Here is a 22028-nt window from a genome sequence, read left to right as displayed (position 1 = left end):
GCAATGGCTTGTATGTGAACGATGGAGTGTTCGTGATCATCCCAAGACGACTGAAACTCAGCTTAAAACAATTGGGGGCCCGCGCGAATGAGTACCCCATAGAGCCTTCCCTCTCCCCGAATCTACTCGATGTGGGACGAAAGCCTCGTCAATTCATTTACCGGTAGCTATGGAAAGAAACTTGGGATCAGTGATCCTTGTTAAGCGTCAAGAAGAGAAGTCAGGGAGAAAAGGAGTGCCGAAAAACCGTGCTGTGAGACTGGTTTTAAGCTTTTCCGCTTTGACGTTATTATATATAATATTAAGCTTAAAACAATTTACGAGCAACTTAAAATTTGAAATTTCTTTGGGTGGGGGTCGCGCGAACGCGTACCTCCGCTGCCACAAATTTCGACGTCCACTCTCCCGCTTGGGGAGATGGTAGACCAGCGCCCCTCCCACGTGCAATGGAGGTCGTGGGCCCAGGCTATGAGCCTTCTTGATCGCCCATCAACCCCGTCCAGGTAAGTATGGAGTAAAGGGGGCCGAAGACTCTCTTTTAAGCGCCACTCACCTCTCTCCTCTTCGTGTTCCAATCGATGTGGGACTGATCCTCCCTGTTTACGTAGGGGCAGTGAGTTATTACGGCTTTTTTCTTTTGTGATGGAATGCATACTTGTCATTTCTCGATACAGTCCAAATCTCTCGGACGGAGAGTTGAGAGCCACAAAGGACGGGCTGACGATCCGAGTATTACCGTCCTCACATCCTGCAACTATCCTATCCACACTTCTGCGGTCACGCAAACCCTATCAATGGCCAACCAATCCGAAGAAGAAGAAGAAGAAGAAGAAGAAGAAGAGGAAGAAGCAAAGCAGCAGGGAGGAACACTGGAGAGCCACTGACATGGCGTCGGCCACATTAATCCCGGCCGCCTCTAAGCTTATCCTCTCCAGTTCGTCAACCACCCGTTCCTTTCCCCGCCTCTCACCCTTCAGCAATGCAAGCTTACCTGGCCGCCACCGCAGTGTCCTTTTCGCAGCCAAAAGAGCCGCGGGCGACGGCGGCAATAGGTCGAGCGCTGCGTGCGCCGCCGTCGGCACCGCGGCTTCCGAGGTCGAGACCAAGAGGAAGAGTAGCTTCGAGCTCCAAACGCTGACCACCTGGTTGCTGAAGCAAGAGCAAGCTGGGGGCATCGACGCCGAGCTTACCATTGTGCTCTCCAGCATCTCCATGGCCTGCAAGCAGATCGCCTCCCTGGTGCAGCGAGCCGGCATCTCCAACCTGACCGGAGTCCAGGGCGCCGTCAATGTCCAGGGCGAGGACCAGAAGAAGCTCGACGTCGTCTCCAACGAGGTCAGTCCATCATCACCTATTCAACCGTGGCTTCTTTGCTCCGACGGTGAGACCACTTACGGACCATGCATGTAACAGGTGTTCTCCAATTGCCTGAGGTCGAGTGGCCGAACGGGCATCATAGCGTCAGAGGAAGAAGACGTACCCGTGGCCGTGGAAGAGAGCTACTCCGGCAACTACATCGTCGTCTTCGATCCGCTCGACGGGTCGTCCAACATCGACGCCGCCGTCTCTACCGGTTCCATCTTCGGAATCTACAGCCCCAACGACGAGTGCTTCGCCGACATCGGCGACGACGAGACAGTATGACCACCGATTGATTCCCCCGCTCATCTCACTCGACACCGTTCTAACCCTTGTACTTGGCAATGGCAGCTGGGCCAAGTGGAGCAGAAGTGCGTGGTGAACGTGTGCCAGCCGGGGAACAACCTTCTGGCCGCCGGCTACTGCATGTACTCCAGCTCCGTCATCTTCGTGCTGACGGTGGGCAAGGGCGTGTACGTGTTCACGCTCGACCCCATGTACGGGGAGTTCGTGCTGACGCAGGAGGATGTGAAGATCCCGCCGGCGGGGAAGATCTACGCCTTCAACGAGGGCAACTACCTGCTGTGGGACGACAAGTTGCGGGCGTACATGGACTCCCTCAAGGATCCCGGGCCCAACGGGAAGCCCTACTCCGCGCGCTACATCGGGAGCTTGGTGGGCGACTTCCACCGCACGCTGCTCTACGGGGGCATATACGGGTACCCCCGGGACAAGAAGAGCAAGAACGGGAAGCTACGGCTGCTGTACGAGTGCGCACCCATGAGCTTCATCGTCGAGCAGGCCGGCGGCAAGGGTTCCGATGGCCACCAGAGGATCCTCGACATCGAACCTCAAGAAGTAAGTACACACGAATGCTGCACGTCCATCATCATCATCATCATGCTCTGCTGATGCTCTATGCTATCATGTGGCAGATCCATCAAAGAGTTCCTCTGTTCATTGGGAGCGTCGAAGAAGTGGAGAAGTTGGAGAAGTTCTTGGCGTGATGACTGCGAACTCAAACAAGAATCATCCGCCATTGTTGTTGTTGTTGTTGTTGTCGTTGTTGGTCCGAAGGAATTTGTTCTGAGAAAGGAGAACCTGTAACACCTACCATTGTTGGAAGTTGCACTGTGAAGCACAAATTGTTGGATGGATATACAGCTTCAATTTCTTGTTTTTGTCCTCGAATCTCTAATTACAATTTGGTCTTGTATCTCTAAATCTGGCTCAAGCACTCCTCCTACATAGGATTCGAATCCAAGAAGGATTGGCTAGCTAATCCGGGCAGCATCTGACAAGAACAGAAACAAAGAATCCATCTCCTTCCACAGAAAAGCAAAGAGAGAGGTCCACCCGAGCAGCACGATGTTGAGGTGACTACTGCAGAACTTAGATTGCACTCGCGAGAGACGATTGGTGGCGGCCGATGTTGCTGGAGCTGATTTGAAATGATCGATTCAGAACAGCAACGAAACCAAAAAAGAAGATGAAATCGATTGATGAAGAATGCTGCAGACAGATTAATGTTGATTTGATGGTGCAAGGAACCAAAACTGTATTATGATAGCTACTATATCTCTATGTCAACTGTTAGCATTTGCAGGAGGTAAAAAGAAGCAATATGGATATGTGTATCATGGGCTGCAAGATAACCACAAGAAAACACCAGACTGTGAATGAAGTGTAGCGCACCTGCAGTTTCAAGTTGCAATATCTCAGGTACTGTCTTAGAACTGACATCATTTCAAGAGTAATACAACATGCAAATGTAGTGAAGAAACACACTTTTGGCAGAATTTATATTTGTGATTCAGAGTTACAAATCTTAGATATGAACTTTTGTTACAGTCTGCTTCTTTTTTTCCTTGTGGTCAAATGGAAGTTGTTTCCATTGTAATGCCCTTCCAACACCTTTTGTCAAATATAACTTGGTTCTTGCAGACATGACATACTACAAAGGAATCAAACTCCTTCCACCCTTGAAGACTCTATCGTTAACGGGCGAAAGGTAGAAAAGCAAACCTGATTGTAAAAAAAAAAAAAAAAAAAAGGAAATAGGTACAGAATACGATAAAAAGAAATCATATGAAATTTATGTATATTAGTTTCTGCTTTTCCTCTTGGATTCTAGCTTAGTACCATTTTTAATCATTTCTTCGGCATCACTATCCATTCCAAGACTGAGAAGGGCGACGGCTTGAAGGTAGTAAGCAGTAGGCCACTCTGGTGAGACTACCTGTGCCTGCATAGCATCTCCAAGAGCTTCTTGCAGCATATTATTCATGAGGTATGATACACACCGTCGTGCCAAGACAGTTGGAGAAATCATTGACCCACCGTCCATAAACTGCAAGACCACAAAACAATAGAGCATTTTCAGCAAAAGTCCGTATTATCAAAATGAAAAAATATATATACAAAATCACAAAAATTTCCTACCAAAATAGCATAAAATATTAATCATCCATGGAAAATTCGAGAGGAGAAAGACATCAAGACATAGATACTTGGGAAAACACCACCCTGTACCATCATTTGATTATATCCTATCAGAGTTTGACTGCTCTTCATTCCCCAGATATGAACTGAACCTTCAACATCATACACTTACTATCAATTTAAACCTATTCTCATTATTGCTAGCCGGCTCTTTAACTGAAACTCCTACCGGCTCCAAACCTTCAAGTAGATCTACAAAGTTGAATAGTTTACTGACAAAACCATTATAACAAGCACAGATATGTATCGGATATTGGAGTATAATGACCACGAAGGAATCATATTTTATCAATGAGCCATAACAGTATTTGTTGATCTAGTAGTCATTTTTACCATAAAATCATGATCAATATTTTTTTAACCAGTCTTGCTGACAACATAATAATTGTTCACTTAAACAAAGCCAATTAACAAAAGAAAAAAAAATTAACTAGCAGTCACATCTTGGCTCAATAACTAGGACCTGGGTGTAGCAATCAATTGCAGTTCCAAAATCTTTAGCTCGAAAAGCATTGTCCCCATGCTTCTTAGTGTTCAGAGTCTCCTGAATTTGGCTGGTCCAGACTTGGAAAGACAACTGCAAAAGAAAAAAGTAAGCCCATGTATCAGAAAAGATTAACAGAAAATAAGTGGCAACTGAGAAGTTCAAATGCAAAAAGACACATCATACGAAAGGCCAATCACACATTGCATGTATACCAAATGATAACTAGCACCATTACACAAGTCCAACTTCAAAGAGATCTGCAAGCAACAAATGTGCAACACCAAAAAGTACACTTCTCATACAAAACGTGCAAAAGTTTTGATTGGCTAGTAAAAACCTTTTAGACTTTCAGTAATATAATTTGAGAACTTTAGTAAACACCAACTTTGTTGAGAGATGAGATCAAGTTATCAATTGCTAATCAATCATTGTCTCAAAAAGTTTCCCAGTTTCAATTACAAAAGATTATATCTGCAAAGATATCATCATTAGCAAGTTGTTTCTAGAGCAGCATATTGATCCAAAAAGTGGCATAAGTAAGATAAGTTTATGACAGGAACATCATAACCAGTTTATAGAATTTCAATTAGTTAAAGTTCATATATAATATGACTTCTAATGAATTTCAATAAAAGGAATAAAAACTTATACTTTGCAATGTGCATTAGTTGAGCAATTCTAAACTTCTTACCCTAACTTAAAAAGCAAGCAGACATTTACATGCATGGACATAATATTTTATCTCAACTGTATCTACAATGATGATAACATAGACAACTCATCATTAAGATTTATTAGATACAAGTTGAAGAGATGAGAAAGGTAGCAGCATGATACATATTTGAGCTCCAAAATGATTAGCATGTTCTCCATCAGCAGCAAAAGGATCCTTAATAAAAGAGAAAGGCGAACGAGAACTGTTTGCTTACATCGTTGGCTATTCCCTCATCATCCTTGTACCCAACTTTCTCCAGTATCTCATATATAGCTATTAAGTCCAACCTTGCACAAGCTTCGCCAAATGGTGATAATTTAAGCGTTTGCTTGGAAGTCACGGGACCACTCAGAATGCCCATCAGTGTATATGATGGCACCTGTGATATTGAGTTTCTTATATTTAGGCCAGGAATTTTGGAAGTAAAATAAATAAACTACTAAAATGATATGCAATACAGAGGTAGTGTCAAACTGAACCCTGATATATGGACCATGTGGCATCCCACATGATGCCTATGTATCGGAAGTGGCACTTGATGGATCATATTAGACAATAAATTATATGAATTTTTTGTTGTGCAAAGTCTACATGCATGAGACAGGTTCGACTTGGACACCACATAAGCGCCACTCATCAGGAATTTGGGCTGAACATTTTGTGCCTGAGTGCAGCAGCAATGCAGGAAATAGAATCTACTTCTACCCATATTTGATAATAATTTAGTACAGTTTACGCAAGTGATAGTTCATATTTCTGGTGCCAAAGCAGACTTTTGTTATCAATGTCAAAAATGAAAATTTTGTTGGAAGTTGCATATGATAATTTTTTAAACAATAAAAGCCACATTAAGCACAAATTTAGGATCATTAATAACATGATCTAATATTGAAAGATTATTTGGACAGATTTTGAAAAAGGAAGCACCAAGGTTCTTCTAAAATATTAAACGAACAAGTGAATGCCTCCATATAAGATGGTATCCTATATGCATTGACCTTTCCCAGTCAATTTAAAAAATTGCCTTTTTCACAATCAGCCTATGCAACAACAGAATGACCTTAGTTCATGAAATAATGTGTCTTAGATGCCTTACCTCTGCATCCTTTTCAAGAGATTCCAGAGAAGTCACCAGTGACTTAACATTTGGCCTCTCACGAGGTTCGTATTGCAAACAACGAGAAGCTAATCGAACCAACTCAGTTCCATCAGAATTTGAGAAATGCCCCTCTAAACAAGAGTCCATCAGTGTCCGAAAATTCTTGCCACGAATCAGGTCAAGTGCCTGGAATAACAATTTCAAAGTTAACAATTAAAAGAAGGGATAGCAGAAGTGCAGTTGCATCATCACAGTATTGTACAGTAGAAAGCAAGCTATGAACCAAGGAAACACAATGAATCCTCCATTGCCGCTTGAAGAAGCCACAAACTATACTAAAGTCATCAACATGTGACCAAAAAGAATTTCCAGGGAGTTAAATCCGATAAAATAAAAAAGAACTAAAATCATGATAAAATAAAGACCTTTTCTTCGAAGAGTAAATTGACCAAGTTTTTGAAGCTTCAAAGGTTCAGTCGGTAAAGCGTATAAGAATAATATGGTCATTGTATCTGGTCTGAATTACTGAGAAGCATAAGATGGAAAGAACCTACATGGCTTGGAGGAATATGCTTTCCACTAAGAAGGTCGAGCAGAAGTGTCCCAAAGCTGTACACTACACTTTCTGGTGTCACTCTCCCTGCCAAAGAATTCCAAGAATAGTAGTAACTTAAGAAAATAAAATCCTTCTTTTTAATGCCTATTGCATGGCCTATCATGTTCAATAGCTACAAGGAGGAAAAGGTGAAATTAGATATGCCTAGACTCTAGCATTTTCATTAAAAATCCAAGGTGCACTGAGAAACTAAGTACAATGATCTGCATCTATTCTTAAACAAAAGTTTACGTTTAAGTCTTTAACTGGACGTCACAGACCATCCATGGTCGTGCTATCACACAACCCAAAAGTTTACGGGCTTGATGCATCATGCCCCAATGCTGACATTGTACAAGCATTGAACAAACTGCATGGCTGGTACAGACAGCAAGATTGTATATGCAATTCGTTGTTGATATGTTGCGGTGATTCTTTTCAAGTTCATCTTAATCAAATATGCAAGATCTATCAGCATGATAGATGCCTCAAGGAACTATGCAATCACAACATAAATAACAACCAGAATCAAACAACTCCAAGTTATCAAGATGCTAAAACAGGAATGTTCAGTATAAGCACTGATTATTCTAAAGTAAAAAACATTTTCAAGAACCAGAATCATATAAATCAATCACTTCTTTTAAGAATTTTATACCTGTCCTGAGGTACTCTGGCGGTGTGAAGGCCAAGTTTGTACTGTAGCTCTTCCCATCTCTACTATTCTTCATGAGACCAAAACAGGACAACCTGGGATTACCATCCTGTCAAACGCCAATCTTCAGTGAGTTAAACAACAAGTGAATACAGTGGAAGAACCTAAAGAAGGTGGCGGAAAGAAACATTGGAGATGGTAATAATATCACCTCATCAAAGAGAACTCTGTAAGCATTGAGATCATGATACAGTGCACGCCCTCTGCTGCTGCAATATTCTAATGCCTGGGCAAGATACAGCGCCACTCTTATCCTCATCGACCAACTCAAAGGTCGTGTATCCCCTGTCAACATGGACTTTTAATTAAGGGACTTGGCCATGAATGATGGAAATTAAGCCCTGAATTGATGGTTATGAGAGAGAAAATGCTAAGAGTGGCGCTGAATGATGGCTTAATTAAAATGCTAGAAATAGCACAAGTAGTTTGTCTACGTATCCACAAAGTAGATGCTTTGTCATGCAAAATTCAGGAACAACATCTACTAGTCATCCAAAATAAGACTGCTAGAATTATATGGAATTGGATCAGACCATCACATAATCCTATAACGTAGTTGATGATTAGAAAAAACGGATATCAGACTTTGGAAAGGGGGAAACAAGAGGGTTTCTTGTGATCAAGAAAATGGCATTCATAGAAGTAATGAGAGGAATGATGATTGAAGAAAGAAACATCAATGGCAGTGAAATCAGATGCATTTTTCCCTGAATGATATCATAAATTAACCAAAGGGAGGTCTCAGTGCTGCTTATTTACATACAGTGGAACAGGTGCTTGGCCAGGGTCTCGTGGGGCATGAACTCGGCCACCAGCAGCCTCTCGTCGCCCTCGCAGCAGCACCCGATGAGATTGGCCAGCCGGTCGCTCCGGAGCTGCCCCACCGCCCTCGCCTCCTCCTGCGACACCACGACCAGTTCCAGATCAGAGATCATCAGCAAGAGGAGGAAGAGAAATCAAGACAAGGGGCGGCCAGGACGGACGAGGAATTGTCGGGCGTCGGGCCAGGCGAACTTGTTGAAGCGCTTGATGGCGACGGCGCGGTCGCCGGGGAGGAGGCGGCCCTGGTAGACCACATTGGGGGCCTTCTGCCCGTGCTCGGAGACGATGTAGTCGGGGGCGAATCCGTCCGTGGCGGCCCGCAGCTCATCCAAGCTGTACTCCGTGAAGCCGCCGCCGTCGCTGTCGTCTCCCCCGTTCTCTGCACGCCCTCAACACCGACCCGAAAATCATCACACGAGCACACCGAACAACAAACAACAACACCAGTAGTAACACAAAAACACAATACCGAGCTCATCGGGTTCGAGCACAGAGGACTTGAAATGGGACGGCCACCAACAGAGGGACAATCTGGAGCATCGAGCTCCCATACTCGAGCCAATCTCTCAAACAGCTACACCTCCCTCCTCCTGCCGTTCCTTGTACTCCGAATGAGAGGAGGAAGCAGAGAGGGAACAGTAGAATAGGAGAGACGGTGGTGGCAGTGATGGAAGTGGATCTCAGGACGCGTTCGCTGGCATACTTGTTCAGATCCAAGCCACTGTGCCAAGATAGTGTGCGTATATTTTAGACAGCAGTGGTGACTTTTGGCCACCGTGTTCCTCTCTCTCTCTCTCTCTCTCCAAAGTATCCTCTGAGACAAAGCCGCCCTTCCCAGCGCTGACCTGACCGCTCCCTGTTTAAATATACGCTTTGCACGCGATCCCTGCCTTCGCGTCCGCCCTTCCGCTGCCTCCCATGTCTCGAGGCCGTCGATTGCATCCCGCTGCAGTGTGCGGACTGCATCACTGACCCAAATCGGCTAATACAAACTATATATAAATAAATATATATATATATATATATAAATATAAAGAGAGAGAGAGGCTACGAGGAACACGATAAGCCATTTCTAACAGTGTGCGGATGCAAATTCCTCGTGAGCTCCATAATGGACAGTCACAGGAAACATCCTGTGGTTCCATATGTATTATACGTATCATTCGATGCGCATGCTGCCAGTCTCGATCGTGTGGCTGCCCAGTGGAGGAAATGCCGATCGATGTCAGGGTCTTAATGCGTCCATGCTTTTGCTGTGGCCTTCGCTCCACCAACCTTTTTGTGATGATTGGCGAAGCTACGATTAGGGAGAAGACATTAACGGGAGGCAAGAAACAGTGATGATCATCATCATCCAGTCCACTAGTGGATATATTATAGCTCTCTGCCACCTCACAGCCTGGAAATGGGGCAACCTTTCACTCCTAAAGCCCATTAAAGAGGGACCATTGTGTCCACCTGGTTTACGGTGGGAGAGAGACGGAGGAGCCTATCTTCTTGCTTTAGTGTGGTGCAGGAGAGAGAAAGGAGACAACTGCGGCTTGACCCAGGAAAACTTCATGGGAGTATTCCAAGACATCTGACCCAGGTGCACGAAGAGAGAAAGAGCAACGGAAATGGACGGCACGCGGACGTCGACACCGTGATGCCGGACGACATGCTTTGCCATCAAAAGCTCCAGAAAGAGAACTGCTCCATCGTATGCTAGAGGCGGTGGATGTGGCCAAGCCAAGTCTCCTCTCCCCCGCCTCGTGGAGCTTCGGTGGTGATGACCAAAACTGAATGGTAGCTCACCGAACCTTGGACATGAGGTCGGGTGAGGACGAGAGAGAGAGCGGGGATCGGCAGCTGCGATCACCCAACATGTAGGAACCGTAAAGGGAGTCGAGCCAACTGTCCAAATAAAAATAATAATAATAATAATAATAATAATAAATTTATTATTATTAATTACATTAAATTAAATATTTTAAATTAATAATTTAATTCAATAATTAATAAATAATTATCTCAGCAAAATCAAATCATAACACCGTATCGAAAGCCCAACTCGCTTGCGATGCTTCCCATCTGGAACACAAAAGACACTAACCGTCTATAAATGAAGTAGCACAAAGAATTCCTACTTATTTCTCAGCCACACAGGTGTTTGTTTTAAGGTAGATAAAAAGACCAAATTACATACAAAAACAATCCAAGAAAACATCACAACGGCAACTTATTCTTCGTACCCTAGCTTTAGCTCTGCCGTACTGTTGTGCCTTAGGGATTCCATCATAAGTTTCTTATTACTACTGCCGTCCTACGCCCAATCCTAAATACTACAGTAAGCACTACACTGATGTTAGTAGCTCCAGTCACGAGGGAGTCTAATCTCGTCGGCGGCTGCTTCTGCCACAGCGGTCGGCGGCTGGCAATTCAAGTGGCGGTTCTTTTTCTGCTGTGATAGCGCAGCGCTGCTTCGCCCGAGAAGAGCTTCTGTCGAAGACAACATCTTCCATTCAGCAAGGCAAACACTTTTGGCAAGCTGATACGATCGCACAGAGAAAGCAGTTACCGTGAGTGAGAACGAATCCGCCGGGGAAGCGTGGCTGCGCTGCGAAGTCTTCCAGCCTCAGGTTCAGCACCTGAACCACTCGATCAGGAACCAGCACGGTCGAACAACCTGTGGAGGAACCATGAGTTGGGAAGAGCACACGGTCGACAAGAGCGACGCGAGTGAGGACAATGTCGAATCCTCAAGTTAGGAAAGAAATGAACGCCGACCGCCGACAAAATATTAGCGGACCTAGTGACCAACATGTTGACTGCTTGCTAGATACGACAGAAGAGGAATACAGAGGCATGACGACAAGAGAATCCGAGAGGAGATTCTTGTCGTGCGGCGCATTTACCGGTCTTTTTCCGCGGCGCCAGCTTGTTGCTGGCGGTCCCGGGCAGGAAGACGCCGGTGCCGGCGGACTCCTTCCGGGCGCCGGAGCTGTTGAGGAACACGGCGCGCATCCCGGAACCCGGCGGCGGATGCTGCGGCTTTCGAAGCGGAGGACACGCGGTGGCGGACGGATCCGGAGGCCGACCGCACCGGCTTTCGGCGTACCCCACGCTGCTATCTCTGGCTTTGCACTGCCTTCCCCACGCCGCCGACAGCCGTTGTTTCGCTGCTTGCTGCCGCTTCAGGTGATGAAACTGGCGGACAACAACAGAGGTCAGAGATCATAGGAGCAAAAATCACATGACAAGACCAACGGAAGAAGAGACTGAGACTAACATGAGCTGCTTGTAGTTGACGATGGGTGAGAACCGGACCGAGGTCATAGTACCCGGCATTGGCGCTTTTGCAAGCCGTGGACATCGCCGGAGACTGCTTCATGAGCGGGCCAAGGATCCGACGGTCGCAGAGGCCAAGATCGCCAAAACGCCTCAGCCGCATCATCTGCCCCGGGGCCTCGTCGAGAAGGTCGCAGGTCTCCTCGCTTCGCTGCTCCAGAGGAGGCGACGAGACCAACGTGGGGCCGTTGACGCTGCCTCCCTTGTTCGAGGAAGACCGCGTGCACGGCGCGGACTGTGGCGATCGCGCCATAGCCTGAGCCGTCAAGAAAACCCCACCACCCCAATGTCACAGCACATTCGAGGCGGAAAGCCCCAGGGGATGATTCGTCGCTAACGACCAGCCACATATTCTTTACCTTTGCGCGGCTCGGAGCCGTGACGGAGGCGTCCTTGTCGTCGTTCCGGAGGAAGAAGCGAGCCATCTGCTGGGTGATGGCTTTCATATAGTCCTCCTCGTCGCTCTCCGTTCCGGTGGTCGCCGACTCCACAGGCGACTCCGGGTTCGAGCCAAGCCCGAACTCGCATGGGATGCAAGCCCCAGCGAAGCCGGCCTCACACCTCTCTCCGCCCTCGCGGAAGAAGTCGGCGCAGAGGAACTCCGGAGGCAGCCAAAGGTCTCCATCTCCGTACGATTTCGCCATCGAGGACAACGACCACAACGACAGCGACCGCGACTAATAGTCAAAAAAGCGACTCGACCGAGCGCTTCTTGTTGCTGGCGTCGTCGGAAGGGCTAAAAATAGCAGGGGAGGGGAGATGGGGTGGGTTTTGCGGATGACGGAAGGAACAGCAACGAGACAAAGTAGGGAGGAGAAATGGGGGTTTAGGTTTAGGAGTCTCAGAGGAAGAATGTCCAGGTGCGGTGGGCAATAAAGGGTGGTGGGTCGATGGGTCCGCAGCTCTCGCTCCTTCTCCCTCTTTTATGGGGGAAGGGGAAGAGGGACATTGTGATCAGAAACCCTAAATGGTCTCTCACCGAACAGTCCGATCCGGTTGGAGTCGGCTGGTTCTATGAGTATAAGATTGATAATACGTATCTCGTCTTAATAATTCCGGACGTCTTAAATCTTTTATTCAATCGATCAGTTGGAAACCTCTTACCATATTAGAATGATTCATCCTAAGCCTTTATTAGGATAGCACAATTCAAAGTCTAAGACACCGACATGCATCAATGGGATTTACAGTTGTCCAGAAGTTGGTAATGAAGCTGATTTGTTTAGATTTTATGACGTGTATAACTGCATCTGAATGGTAAAAATCAAATGCTAGATTTTTCTCCTGGACACCAATAATGATTGTCCAGTAGGGCTTTCTATAGCTCCCTCAGATTCCCAATCCGACAAAGGAATCGTCCTGCAAATGATTCGATCATGTCAAGTCAACATCAAACAAAAACCTCCCAAAGAGTTGCTCACCAAAACAACCGATCGATTCCTGTATGTCAACCTAAAACCAAAAGATAAGCTAAGGACCCTCTAGTGGAGTAGGTGAAGGTTGTTAGCTAAGCAAAGAACTCAATTGTTGATAGCAAACTCCTGACTATTTATCCTTACCCAATTTTTTAAGATCAACAACAGGGAAAAAACATTTACTGATATCAGCCATCTTACCGTTTAAAACTAAGATGCAAAACCTCTATGATATTTGTTGTATAACTCCTGAATATTTATCCTTACCCAATTTTTGAAGATCAACAAAAGGGAAAAAACATTTACTGCTATCGGTTATCTTACCGTTTAAAACTAAGATGCAAAACCTCTATGATATTTGTTGTACAACTTCTGAGACAACACATCAGGTGACTGCACATTGTTGATTGAAAGAGAACATAAACTTCCTACATGACCGAAATCATCGCAGGAAGTGGTTATAACGTGTAAAAGTGAGATGCAAGCTGGACAGTGAACGGACAAAGAAAGGCTAGAGAGATTCTTTAGAACTTGGAACATAAAGCTTTTATTAGCTAAGACATCTAACCTGTGACTTGAATAAAGATGGCCAGTTAATTCCAATCAAAAAGTCTGACCAGTAAGCACAGGCTGTAGAAAATTTGCAGTCCAGAATATTCCTGTGCAAGAAAATAAATTCGGTTGAAGAAAATTTGCAATCCAGAAATTTCCTGATGAAAGAAAAGAATAGTGTTAGCAACTAGGCAAAGTTCAGCAGCAAGACTGATGCTCCTGATTGCCATAAAACCTACAGATTAAAGTTATGCTCCAGGCACATGTTTCCTAGCTTAGGATTATTTAGATTCAACATGAGCATTCCCAATCAACTACGATTCATGGGTAGCATCAACTACAATTTCTGTAACTGATTGAATAAGGAATTAGCAACTGGTAAGAACAAAAAATAAAAACAGGACTTACCTCGCGAGGCAATACTTGTCCTTCTCTTATAAGCCTATAAATATCAGATTCACTAAAAAAAAAGATGAAGTGTCATGACAACCAATAAAAACAAATTATGAGCTTCCAAGCAACACTATTTCTTCTGTGGGCTCATTTCTATTTTAGATTAAATTCAGGCCAGTAAATAATTATTTTACCAGTTTGGCAGAATTGACCACAAAGTTGAATAAGAAATGAAGGACATCCCATCAAGTTTTCCTTCTTTCAAGATCTATATTTGTTTTTCATATGACTTTGCTTTACACATTTACCAGCAAATATACAAACAATAAAATGAAAATAGAGGGCAGTTATTGGAGGTGAAAATAGAAACCTAGCCAGTCTTGCAAAGAATCATTCTTCTCATTTGGGACATTAGGACTTATCATAGTCATTGTTGTTCTTATTGTTGTTATGTATTATAAAATGATGCAGATCCACTCTTAACATTCAAATCTTGCTGCTACATAGTTTAATTAAATAAATTATTTGTGCCTCTTTTCAGCATGTGTAACGGTGACATCAAACCCACTGCAGCAAAGTAGAAATTATACACCAATGTTGTGCAATTCAAGTTTGTTTAGCCCAAAGAGGCATTCTTCAGAGTTCTGGGAGCATTTTCAATTCAAGGGTCTTCTTGTAAACTATTGATAATCCATAAATCCAGATACCAACTTTGATAGGAGGAATGCTGAAAACAGAAAAACCAGGACATGCTCATCAGCAATTATGAAGTCCAGCACCAAATCATACTATCAATCAAAAGTCCGTCATTTTCATATTCAGCTGGATGTCCAGAATTTACTGATCCATCTAATCTACAGCAAATGGCTTTAACAAGAAGAAACAAATATTGGGTCAATAAGTAACCACAGGTAACAATTATAATATTGTCAGAAAATGTCAAGTATTATCTATTAAACAGAGAGATCATCACAACATGAGAAATAACTCTGTACAGTGACTAATCTCAAGAAAGCTTTTTCGTTTTAAATAGTTTAGAAGACAATGGAAGCACGTCATGAAATTAAAAAAGACTAGTCGAGAAGAGTGGCAGATGGACATCATGAGTAATTAGAAATAATCCATTCAACAAAGCCAAAAGAAAAACCCTATTTGTCTCCAGAGAAAAGAATTACAAAGAATTACAACCGGGGGTAAAGAGAAAAAACAAATGAACTCAAATGAAGAGGTCAAAACATGTTGGCTACACTATAACTTTTATCAGCCTGTTCAGTAACCTTGTGCTCATCCTCACTTTCTAATCAGGCCAAAGACCCAGTCGAGCCAAGCTAAATATTCAATAGGTGTGTCATGACCCGGGTCTGATCAGCTAACTGACCTATAATTCTATTTGATTTAAACCACTGACCAAAATGCTTAAGCTGGAGTTAGATCGAACCCTAGCATAGCGCATATGAGGCGTAGCCCAATGGTGGCTTCAAACCGTGATGAGTTCTTTGACTCCATCGACAAGTAACCTTTTCATACTCGAGCCCTCTCACCATGCCCAAATACTAGGTCGGCTCTGATACTAAACATCACAACCCGAGTCTGATGGGCTAACTGGCCTATAACTCCATTTAGTCCAAACCACTTACAAAAATGCTTAAACTAAAGTTATTGTAGTACATTCATCAAACCTTTATAGGCCAATCTTAGTCTTTGCCCACTTCTGATGTGGGACTAATTGGGAGTCTTGCAAGCTAACTCTGATTAGCTACTGAGTATTTAGTGCCAAAGCTATTATGAGGCCAATCCATGCTCTAAGATGTTATTCAAGATTGGCTCAACATGGATTCCTCAAGCAAATTTTGCATAATAACTCAAAACATTAAAGAAGATTTATGTTTAATGCATATTCAGATTAATATAATGTAAACTCGATAAAAGAAAGCTTGAAGAGAAGACATCTGTGCAAATTTATAGTTATATTAAGAAATGATTCAGAATACCAAAATTTCCGGCTGAACTCACTCAGTAAGCTGCTAAGAATGCTACGAAAAAGTCCAGATGATCAGGACCACTGTAGCACACTATGATTTCTAATTTGGATCCTTGTCCCAAAAAGCTGCTCTAACTTCACTCTTCTAAAGAGGTTCATATCCTTGTTTGTAACATAAAAAGGCCATAGATTTTAGCTAAAAGGCCTGAGTTCACAAGAGTCTAACATGTCCAGTAAGCTTGATTAACACACTCCGTCCCACATGAATTCCTTGGAGAATATGGATCTTAAACAGTAAATCTAATTAGACTTAAACTCCTAATTTTCTTTCAAAACTTAATTTTGTTGTAATTCAACAATCAATTCCTTCTCATGTTTTCATCAATATTTACCCATTAGGAAAAAAGAAAAAGGAGGTAGAAGATCATAATTTACCGACCACACTCACAAATCTAAAATCTAACACTAATATGGAACATAACTGACCTGGCAGATAACACCTTGGTTGTTGAAGGCTATTTTAAATAACATTAGACTGTTGGGCTTATCCTTCTCTATTATCAATATTTGTTTTATACCTACATCTACTAATAACAATAATGTACATCAGTTAGCTTGCTTGGGGAGAACCACTTGGTCGGTCTATCACCTTTCTATGATTAATGGAAATCATCTTTTTGTTTCAATAAAATAAAAAAGGAAAACCATCCTGGCAGATCAATTGGATGCGTAGGCTAGATCTAAGCATGTATGACAAGCAAACAAACTGCTGTGGAAATCATGATCTGCCAAATTTTGCTTGGGTGATTTCAAACATTGTAAGAACCCATGAAATCGTAGAAACTAGAAACGATGGAAGCAGCAACAGCTCCAAGAAAGAAGATAGTGGCAATCTAATGTATAGAGATGCAGTTCAATGTCCAGACAATCTGATCTACATCCTCTAGCATGAAATGTTTTACACACATTAAGATATCAATCCAGTTCAATGTCCAACCAATCTGTTATATACTCTCTTGTATGGAAATGTTTTTGCAGACATTAGGGCTAATTAAAACTAAAACATGTTCAAATCTCGGAGTACTGAGGAGGCACCTTTGGCAAAACTCACCAACTTCGTCGTCTTCCCACCTTCCCTGAATTCGATGCCAACCAATTCATGGTTCGATGTTTTCGTACGCAATGTCACACACTCTATAGAAGAAACGGCGACATGGCCGAACTGGCAAGAACAAAAAGAAAGAGCGGGTGCATCGCTCACCGTGGTGCGTCTCTTCCATCCTTGTGGTCCTCAGGACCATCAACACGCAAACGCGGCCTCGGTCCCACTCGATTCGCAGACGGCAGATGAGGACCTAAAAAGACGCATTGTGACCATCGAAAAACAGGTGATCAAGAAGAGGAAGGAACCACTTGGAGATCAGAGTTAAGAGACAAAGCGAAACATTCGAGACGATGATCGATCTTCCTTCTGCTTCCCCTCCTCACCGCCATTTTTCGATCCTCTTCCTCCGATCCTCTTCCTACGGCAGTTACAATCGTATAATGAACCGAGTTCTTATATAAGAGGGAGATCCATCCGATATAGCGTTACTATTTAATGTAATTAAAATTTCCTTTTTTTAATTTCTTAAATAATATCAAAAAATTGAAAGAATATACGATAATAGATTAATTTTCTTTTTTCTTTATTTTCCTTGTATTTATCGCTAAGACATAATATCCATCAATTTTAATCAATTCAGTTTCACATATGATTAACTACACATCCAAACTCGTCATTGCTTGAGTAATTATTTATATTCGGTTCATAAACCGACGGAATAAGCACGGATACTGGAAATAACCGATTCTTCATCATCTCTTTGCAAATTAGGACGAACTATCAGGAATTGACTTTTTAACAAAAGACCTGCTTATATGTTATTCCTGTGTATTAAGGATACATTTCTGAGCAAACTTACAACCTCACTACAATAAAAGCTGGAGGTGAAAGGCCAGAAACACCGCATATAGAATATACTTCTATAAAGACACTAGTATATTTGTAATCTGCCAACCTAGACACCAAGAAACAAATCAAAACCAGACTTCCTCTGATGCTTAAGAGGACTCCTGTAGGAAGAAACCAGATGCGACCCGATCACTGGAATGGCAGTAGCTCTCCCAACAACCTGCCAGAAAAGGAATGCACAGTGAAAATTAGAGTAGCTGAAGCAACAAATCTCATACAATCAGATGTATTTTTTGAGCTAGATGTTTTTTTTTTACATTTTATTATTCAGTGCTATGATTCTAGGGTTTATACAACCAGGAAGAAGACGGTGGGCACACGAAATTTTTTTGGGGTATGACAATAGCACACTTTCTGGGAGATGCCATATCAAGAAAATGTGATCGCCTAATATGGTTCTGTTTAATACTACAAATCTGATGAATGAAGGCTTATCAACTTGTAGAACTCTAATTCATATCTCACTTTGTTTCTTAGTTCATCACATCTGAATTAGTACTCTATTCAGATCTCATGTTGCTTCTTTGTTCATCTGTTGTGGAACTTGTAGCTTCAGAAACAACATTAGGACAGAAGACAAGCCATCATTGACATTGAGCTAATAAGATCACCATGTCATCCATGGTTCAAGCCAGAGTACAGTAAATGGTATGCACGAGTGAAGCAAAATGCTGTACACTTTTTTTTTTCCCTTAAATGAGACGAGAAAATATTATGTATTCCACAATCAATGGAACATAAGACAAAAACCATGTTTGGTTTTTAAGCTTGTATAGGCTATCAGCTAGCTTGTCATTATGGTTCAAAAAGGTTGCCCAAAAGATTCAGCAAATGCATCAACCATCTGAAACATTGTTATACAAATGGACTCAAAAAATAAGTTTTTATAATAATGTACAACAAAATGCAGTTTCAGAATAGTCAAGCAGTAAGTAATGTACTCCAAAAAGATGGTGAAACTTCAGAGGTTCTTATGGCTATCTTTTGCAAGTTACAAATTCAAAACTCTTCCGACAACGAAGCAACAGCAAATAAGACACTCAGTGTTTTCAGATAATTACAAGATTTATCTAATAAGTCTTCAATCATATCAAGTCTATAGGATTCCACATTAAGAGAAGATGTTCTGGTTTGTTCAATCATTTGAGAAACATACAAAGCTCAGTTAACCAATATCACCTAAGAAAGAAAGCAATCATGTCTTCGAGGATTTTTATTTTTTTGATAGATTCACATCTGCCATATATGAAGAACACCTAAATAATAAAAAGAAAGAGGGGCAATACTTTTACAGACCAACAAAAAAATATTTTGAAGTTTGAACAAGGAAGAATAGTTATTAATGGTGATTATGCTCTATCCCTGAATAAAGTACTAATGCATTACATAATTCAATGCCCTACTACACCTAAAACAGAGGCAAACCATGTAGGTTCAAAATTAAGTGTCCCTCATGAGTCGCTAGGACAGACTTGTTGTGTCCATAATGTGCTGGAATTCTATACGATCACTTGTCCAACGAAGTAAAAATGATACTATTCATCAATAGCTCGAGACAGTCCAATGAATATTAGTCAAATTTATATAAACAAAGGGAAATTTGTATAACTAGAGCCCATGGCTTCAGAAATACCTTCTTCCTTAATAATGGAAAGCATACTGACATAATTAGTCTTCAATAGTACAGGGAACCTGAGTGAGAAATAGGAGAAAATAAACAGAGAAAAAAATTATTGAATTGCTCTTCTCTTGAATGCATGGTACATTAGCCAATAAATCTCTGTCATACCTTGCCACCATTCACCTCTGTTGGCAATGTTTGTGTCACCCGAACCATCCCCTTCATCAGCTTTGTACTGATAGCATTAGAAAGTAAATTTGCCTATAACTGTTAGACACCGTGGCTTCCAATTTAATTTTGTTATTTTTTTCTGTTTCGCTTACACTTTTTGGAGCTCCAGAGACTTGGTTGGATGGAGAAGTGACATAGAAATCACGACCCCCATAGTGCACAGATGAGCCGAAATAGGCTGATTCTTCAGATTGACCGGGATCAACTGGTTTACCATCCTTGCCCCGTGCTGTTTGCCTTTTGGTTGGACTTCCCTGTGATTTGCCATCTGCAAATGGACATTTAGCTTTTCCAGGTCAAATTGAATGAAAAAGTTGTGGGAAAACATAACATTGAGATTTCAGCCATGCTCGAAGATGATGCAGTCAGCTATGAGTTGCATAAGTGGACACAAAACGTTTGGTCCGTTTTCTTTCCGGTAATGGAAAAGGAGAATAATGGAGTACTCGGGTGAAAGTGAATGTTATGGCCGTCATATGACTACCTCGAACACCATAGTTAATCGGAACCACATCCATCTGAGCTTACATATGTCGATTAAATCTGTTGATTTTTGTTGGAGAAGAAGAAGAAGTTATGCAATGACAACACAACAAACAAGAGACGGCTAATCGAACATTAAACACAAAGCATTAAAACCCTAATCGGCATGAGCAATGGGAACGAGTTGGTTTATGTTAAGGGACCTGTTGCCGCGCCCTGAGCGTTCCCGATCGAACCATCCGCCCTTTGCTTGCTCAAGGTCCAGTACAAGTCACTCTGCGATGAATCCTTAGCCATCACCTGCAACGACGTAGATCGAACTCATTCGTTTAGGGTTCGTCTTTACGAGCACGATTGATTCAATCACAGAGAACGTTTGATTCAATTTCCACAAATAAATTTTTTTTGATTAATTAGGAGTCGATCGACGCACGAGCTGCAAAAAAGCACGCACTCGATCCACAACCCTAGCATAATCCCAAGCCTCGAGATCCACAAACAAACCCCAGCTCAGGTCGTGAAACCCATCACCGAAGAGCCGGAATCGAAGAAGGAAAGCTCATAATAACAAGGGGATCGCTCATCGAGAACAACCACCACGTACCGTGGAAGGAGGAGGGAAGACACTGCTGAAGAAGCCGGAGGGCGAGGAAGAAGAAGTGGAGGAGGAGGACGAATTGGCGGGGGCACCGGCGTCCTGCTTCTTTCCTCCCTCCATGACGCCCTTTTCCCTCTTCCGCTGCCTGCGCACTTCGATGGGCTCTCTCTGGCGAACCACCCCCAGGAGACGATGAGGTATTAATAGGCGAGAGGAAGGCGGGAGGGAGGAACACGTGAAGGGCGATTAGGGCTCCAAGCGAGGACAGCCGGCCCCGATCCCACTCCATGTGCTCGCATTTAAACACCCCGTCTCTCTCTCTCGCTCTCTCTCTCTCTCTCTCTCAGCGTCTCTTACTACATCTTTGTAGATCCCCTCCTAAATATATCTACAATTTCTTCTTCTTTTTTTTACTTATCTCAAGTCTTAAATTTTAAATAATCCGAAAGAAATTCGTGAAAATATATTTTTATCTTGTAATTTTTTTTAAACAATAATTAAGGGTTAATTAATGATCCGAAGTGCTCTTAATTTTCATTATATTACATAGCATATTTTTTTAATAATACCATAATGTCTCTCTGTTTACAGATTAAATCTACTTTTTTCAGTCCTAAAAATGAAAGATATTTTTCTATAACCAAAAAAATTAATATATTTTTTTTTGTAAAATGTTATATTAAATAGTGTACAAGATGCTTACTTATGAATTTGAACTTCAGATCTATCACTTATATAACAATATATTAAATACTAAAATATCTAAAAGTATAGATGTAGAAGTTTATGTTCAAAAAAAAAGGAAGAATTTTTATTCAATAATCTATCCATCATTAAAATGTATTTTTGTCTTGCAATTTTTTAAAAATACCAATAATCTATCCTTAAGAAAATTTCTCTCCTTTTATGTTTTTTCACTTTTTTTATAAATACCAATGTAATCAGCAACAATATCTTTTTTTTTTATTTTTTAGGAAAAATGGTGCGAATTTTATAATTAAAAATACTTTTATAATTATCATCTATTAGTTTTTAAAAACTTAATATTTATGTACTATGTTACAGTATATTTTTTAAATTCGCTATCATATATATATATATATATAATATAATATAATA

At 42.1% G+C, this 22028-nt stretch overlaps 4 protein-coding genes and 1 non-coding gene across 12 annotated transcripts; 1 reads left to right on the top strand and 4 right to left on the bottom strand.

Annotated features, from left to right (window-relative positions):
- Window positions 1–350: 350 nt before the first annotated feature.
- LOC135626071 (U1 spliceosomal RNA) lies at window positions 351–511 on the bottom strand. The gene has a single exon (XR_010492241.1). It is a non-coding gene; the product is annotated as a U1 spliceosomal RNA (small nuclear RNA).
- A 116-nt stretch (window positions 512–627) lies between these two features.
- LOC103999644 (fructose-1,6-bisphosphatase, chloroplastic) lies at window positions 628–2540 on the top strand. The gene is made up of 4 exons (XM_009421447.3): window positions 628–1335; window positions 1414–1638; window positions 1711–2217; window positions 2295–2540. Exons 1-4 carry the CDS (start codon window positions 643–645, stop codon window positions 2364–2366), a joined length of 1497 nt encoding a protein of 498 aa, XP_009419722.2. The 5' UTR covers window positions 628–642; the 3' UTR covers window positions 2367–2540.
- A 591-nt stretch (window positions 2541–3131) lies between these two features.
- On the bottom strand, window positions 3132–9253 carry LOC135624354 (serine/threonine-protein kinase BSK5-like). Of its 3 annotated transcripts, XM_065127864.1 has the most exons (11): window positions 8764–9253; window positions 8456–8673; window positions 8236–8371; window positions 7624–7757; window positions 7416–7521; window positions 6717–6802; window positions 6160–6348; window positions 5278–5442; window positions 4325–4438; window positions 3502–3709; window positions 3132–3384 (listed from the first exon to the last, which is right to left on the bottom strand). In XM_065127864.1, the coding sequence occupies exons 1-11, from the start codon at window positions 8843–8845 to the stop codon at window positions 3314–3316; spliced, it is 1509 nt and encodes a 502-aa protein (XP_064983936.1). In that variant the 5' UTR covers window positions 8846–9253; the 3' UTR covers window positions 3132–3313. The 3 variants fall into 3 exon arrangements, with proteins under 3 accessions (XP_064983936.1, XP_064983938.1, XP_064983937.1); XM_065127866.1 differs by lacking the exon at window positions 5278–5442; XM_065127865.1 differs by having other exon boundaries at window positions 3132–3709; window positions 8764–9252.
- Window positions 9254–10393: 1140 nt separating this feature from the next.
- Window positions 10394–17487, bottom strand: LOC135586420 (uncharacterized). Its single transcript, XM_065130727.1, has 7 exons — window positions 17408–17487; window positions 17224–17317; window positions 11981–14708; window positions 11563–11877; window positions 11189–11480; window positions 10852–10959; window positions 10394–10772 (listed from the first exon to the last, which is right to left on the bottom strand). The coding sequence occupies exons 3-7, from the start codon at window positions 12263–12265 to the stop codon at window positions 10639–10641; spliced, it is 1134 nt and encodes a 377-aa protein (XP_064986799.1). The 5' UTR covers window positions 12266–14708; window positions 17224–17317; window positions 17408–17487; the 3' UTR covers window positions 10394–10638.
- A 367-nt stretch (window positions 17488–17854) lies between these two features.
- LOC135624352 (uncharacterized) lies at window positions 17855–21251 on the bottom strand. Of its 6 annotated transcripts, XR_010491656.1 has the most exons (8): window positions 20916–21249; window positions 20515–20611; window positions 20313–20371; window positions 19921–20096; window positions 19766–19832; window positions 19610–19668; window positions 18442–18526; window positions 17855–18136 (listed from the first exon to the last, which is right to left on the bottom strand). XR_010491656.1 is itself a non-coding variant. In XM_065127860.1 (7 exons), the coding sequence occupies exons 1-6, from the start codon at window positions 21027–21029 to the stop codon at window positions 19645–19647; spliced, it is 537 nt and encodes a 178-aa protein (XP_064983932.1). In that variant the 5' UTR covers window positions 21030–21248; the 3' UTR covers window positions 17855–18136; window positions 19610–19644. The 6 variants fall into 6 exon arrangements, 4 of the variants coding, with proteins under 4 accessions (XP_064983932.1, XP_064983931.1, XP_064983934.1 ...); XM_065127860.1 differs by lacking the exon at window positions 18442–18526 and having other exon boundaries at window positions 20916–21248; XM_065127861.1 differs by lacking the exon at window positions 17855–18136 and having other exon boundaries at window positions 18143–18526.
- Between the last annotated feature and the right edge of the window lie 777 nt (window positions 21252–22028).

The sequence above is a fragment of the Musa acuminata genome, chromosome BXJ2-10 (genome assembly GCF_036884655.1).
Source record: "Musa acuminata AAA Group cultivar baxijiao chromosome BXJ2-10, Cavendish_Baxijiao_AAA, whole genome shotgun sequence".
In the NCBI taxonomy this organism is placed as follows: Eukaryota; Viridiplantae; Streptophyta; class Magnoliopsida; order Zingiberales; family Musaceae; genus Musa; species Musa acuminata.
Note: the sequence above shows the minus strand (reverse complement) of the source record. Positions and strands in the feature narration are given on the sequence as shown.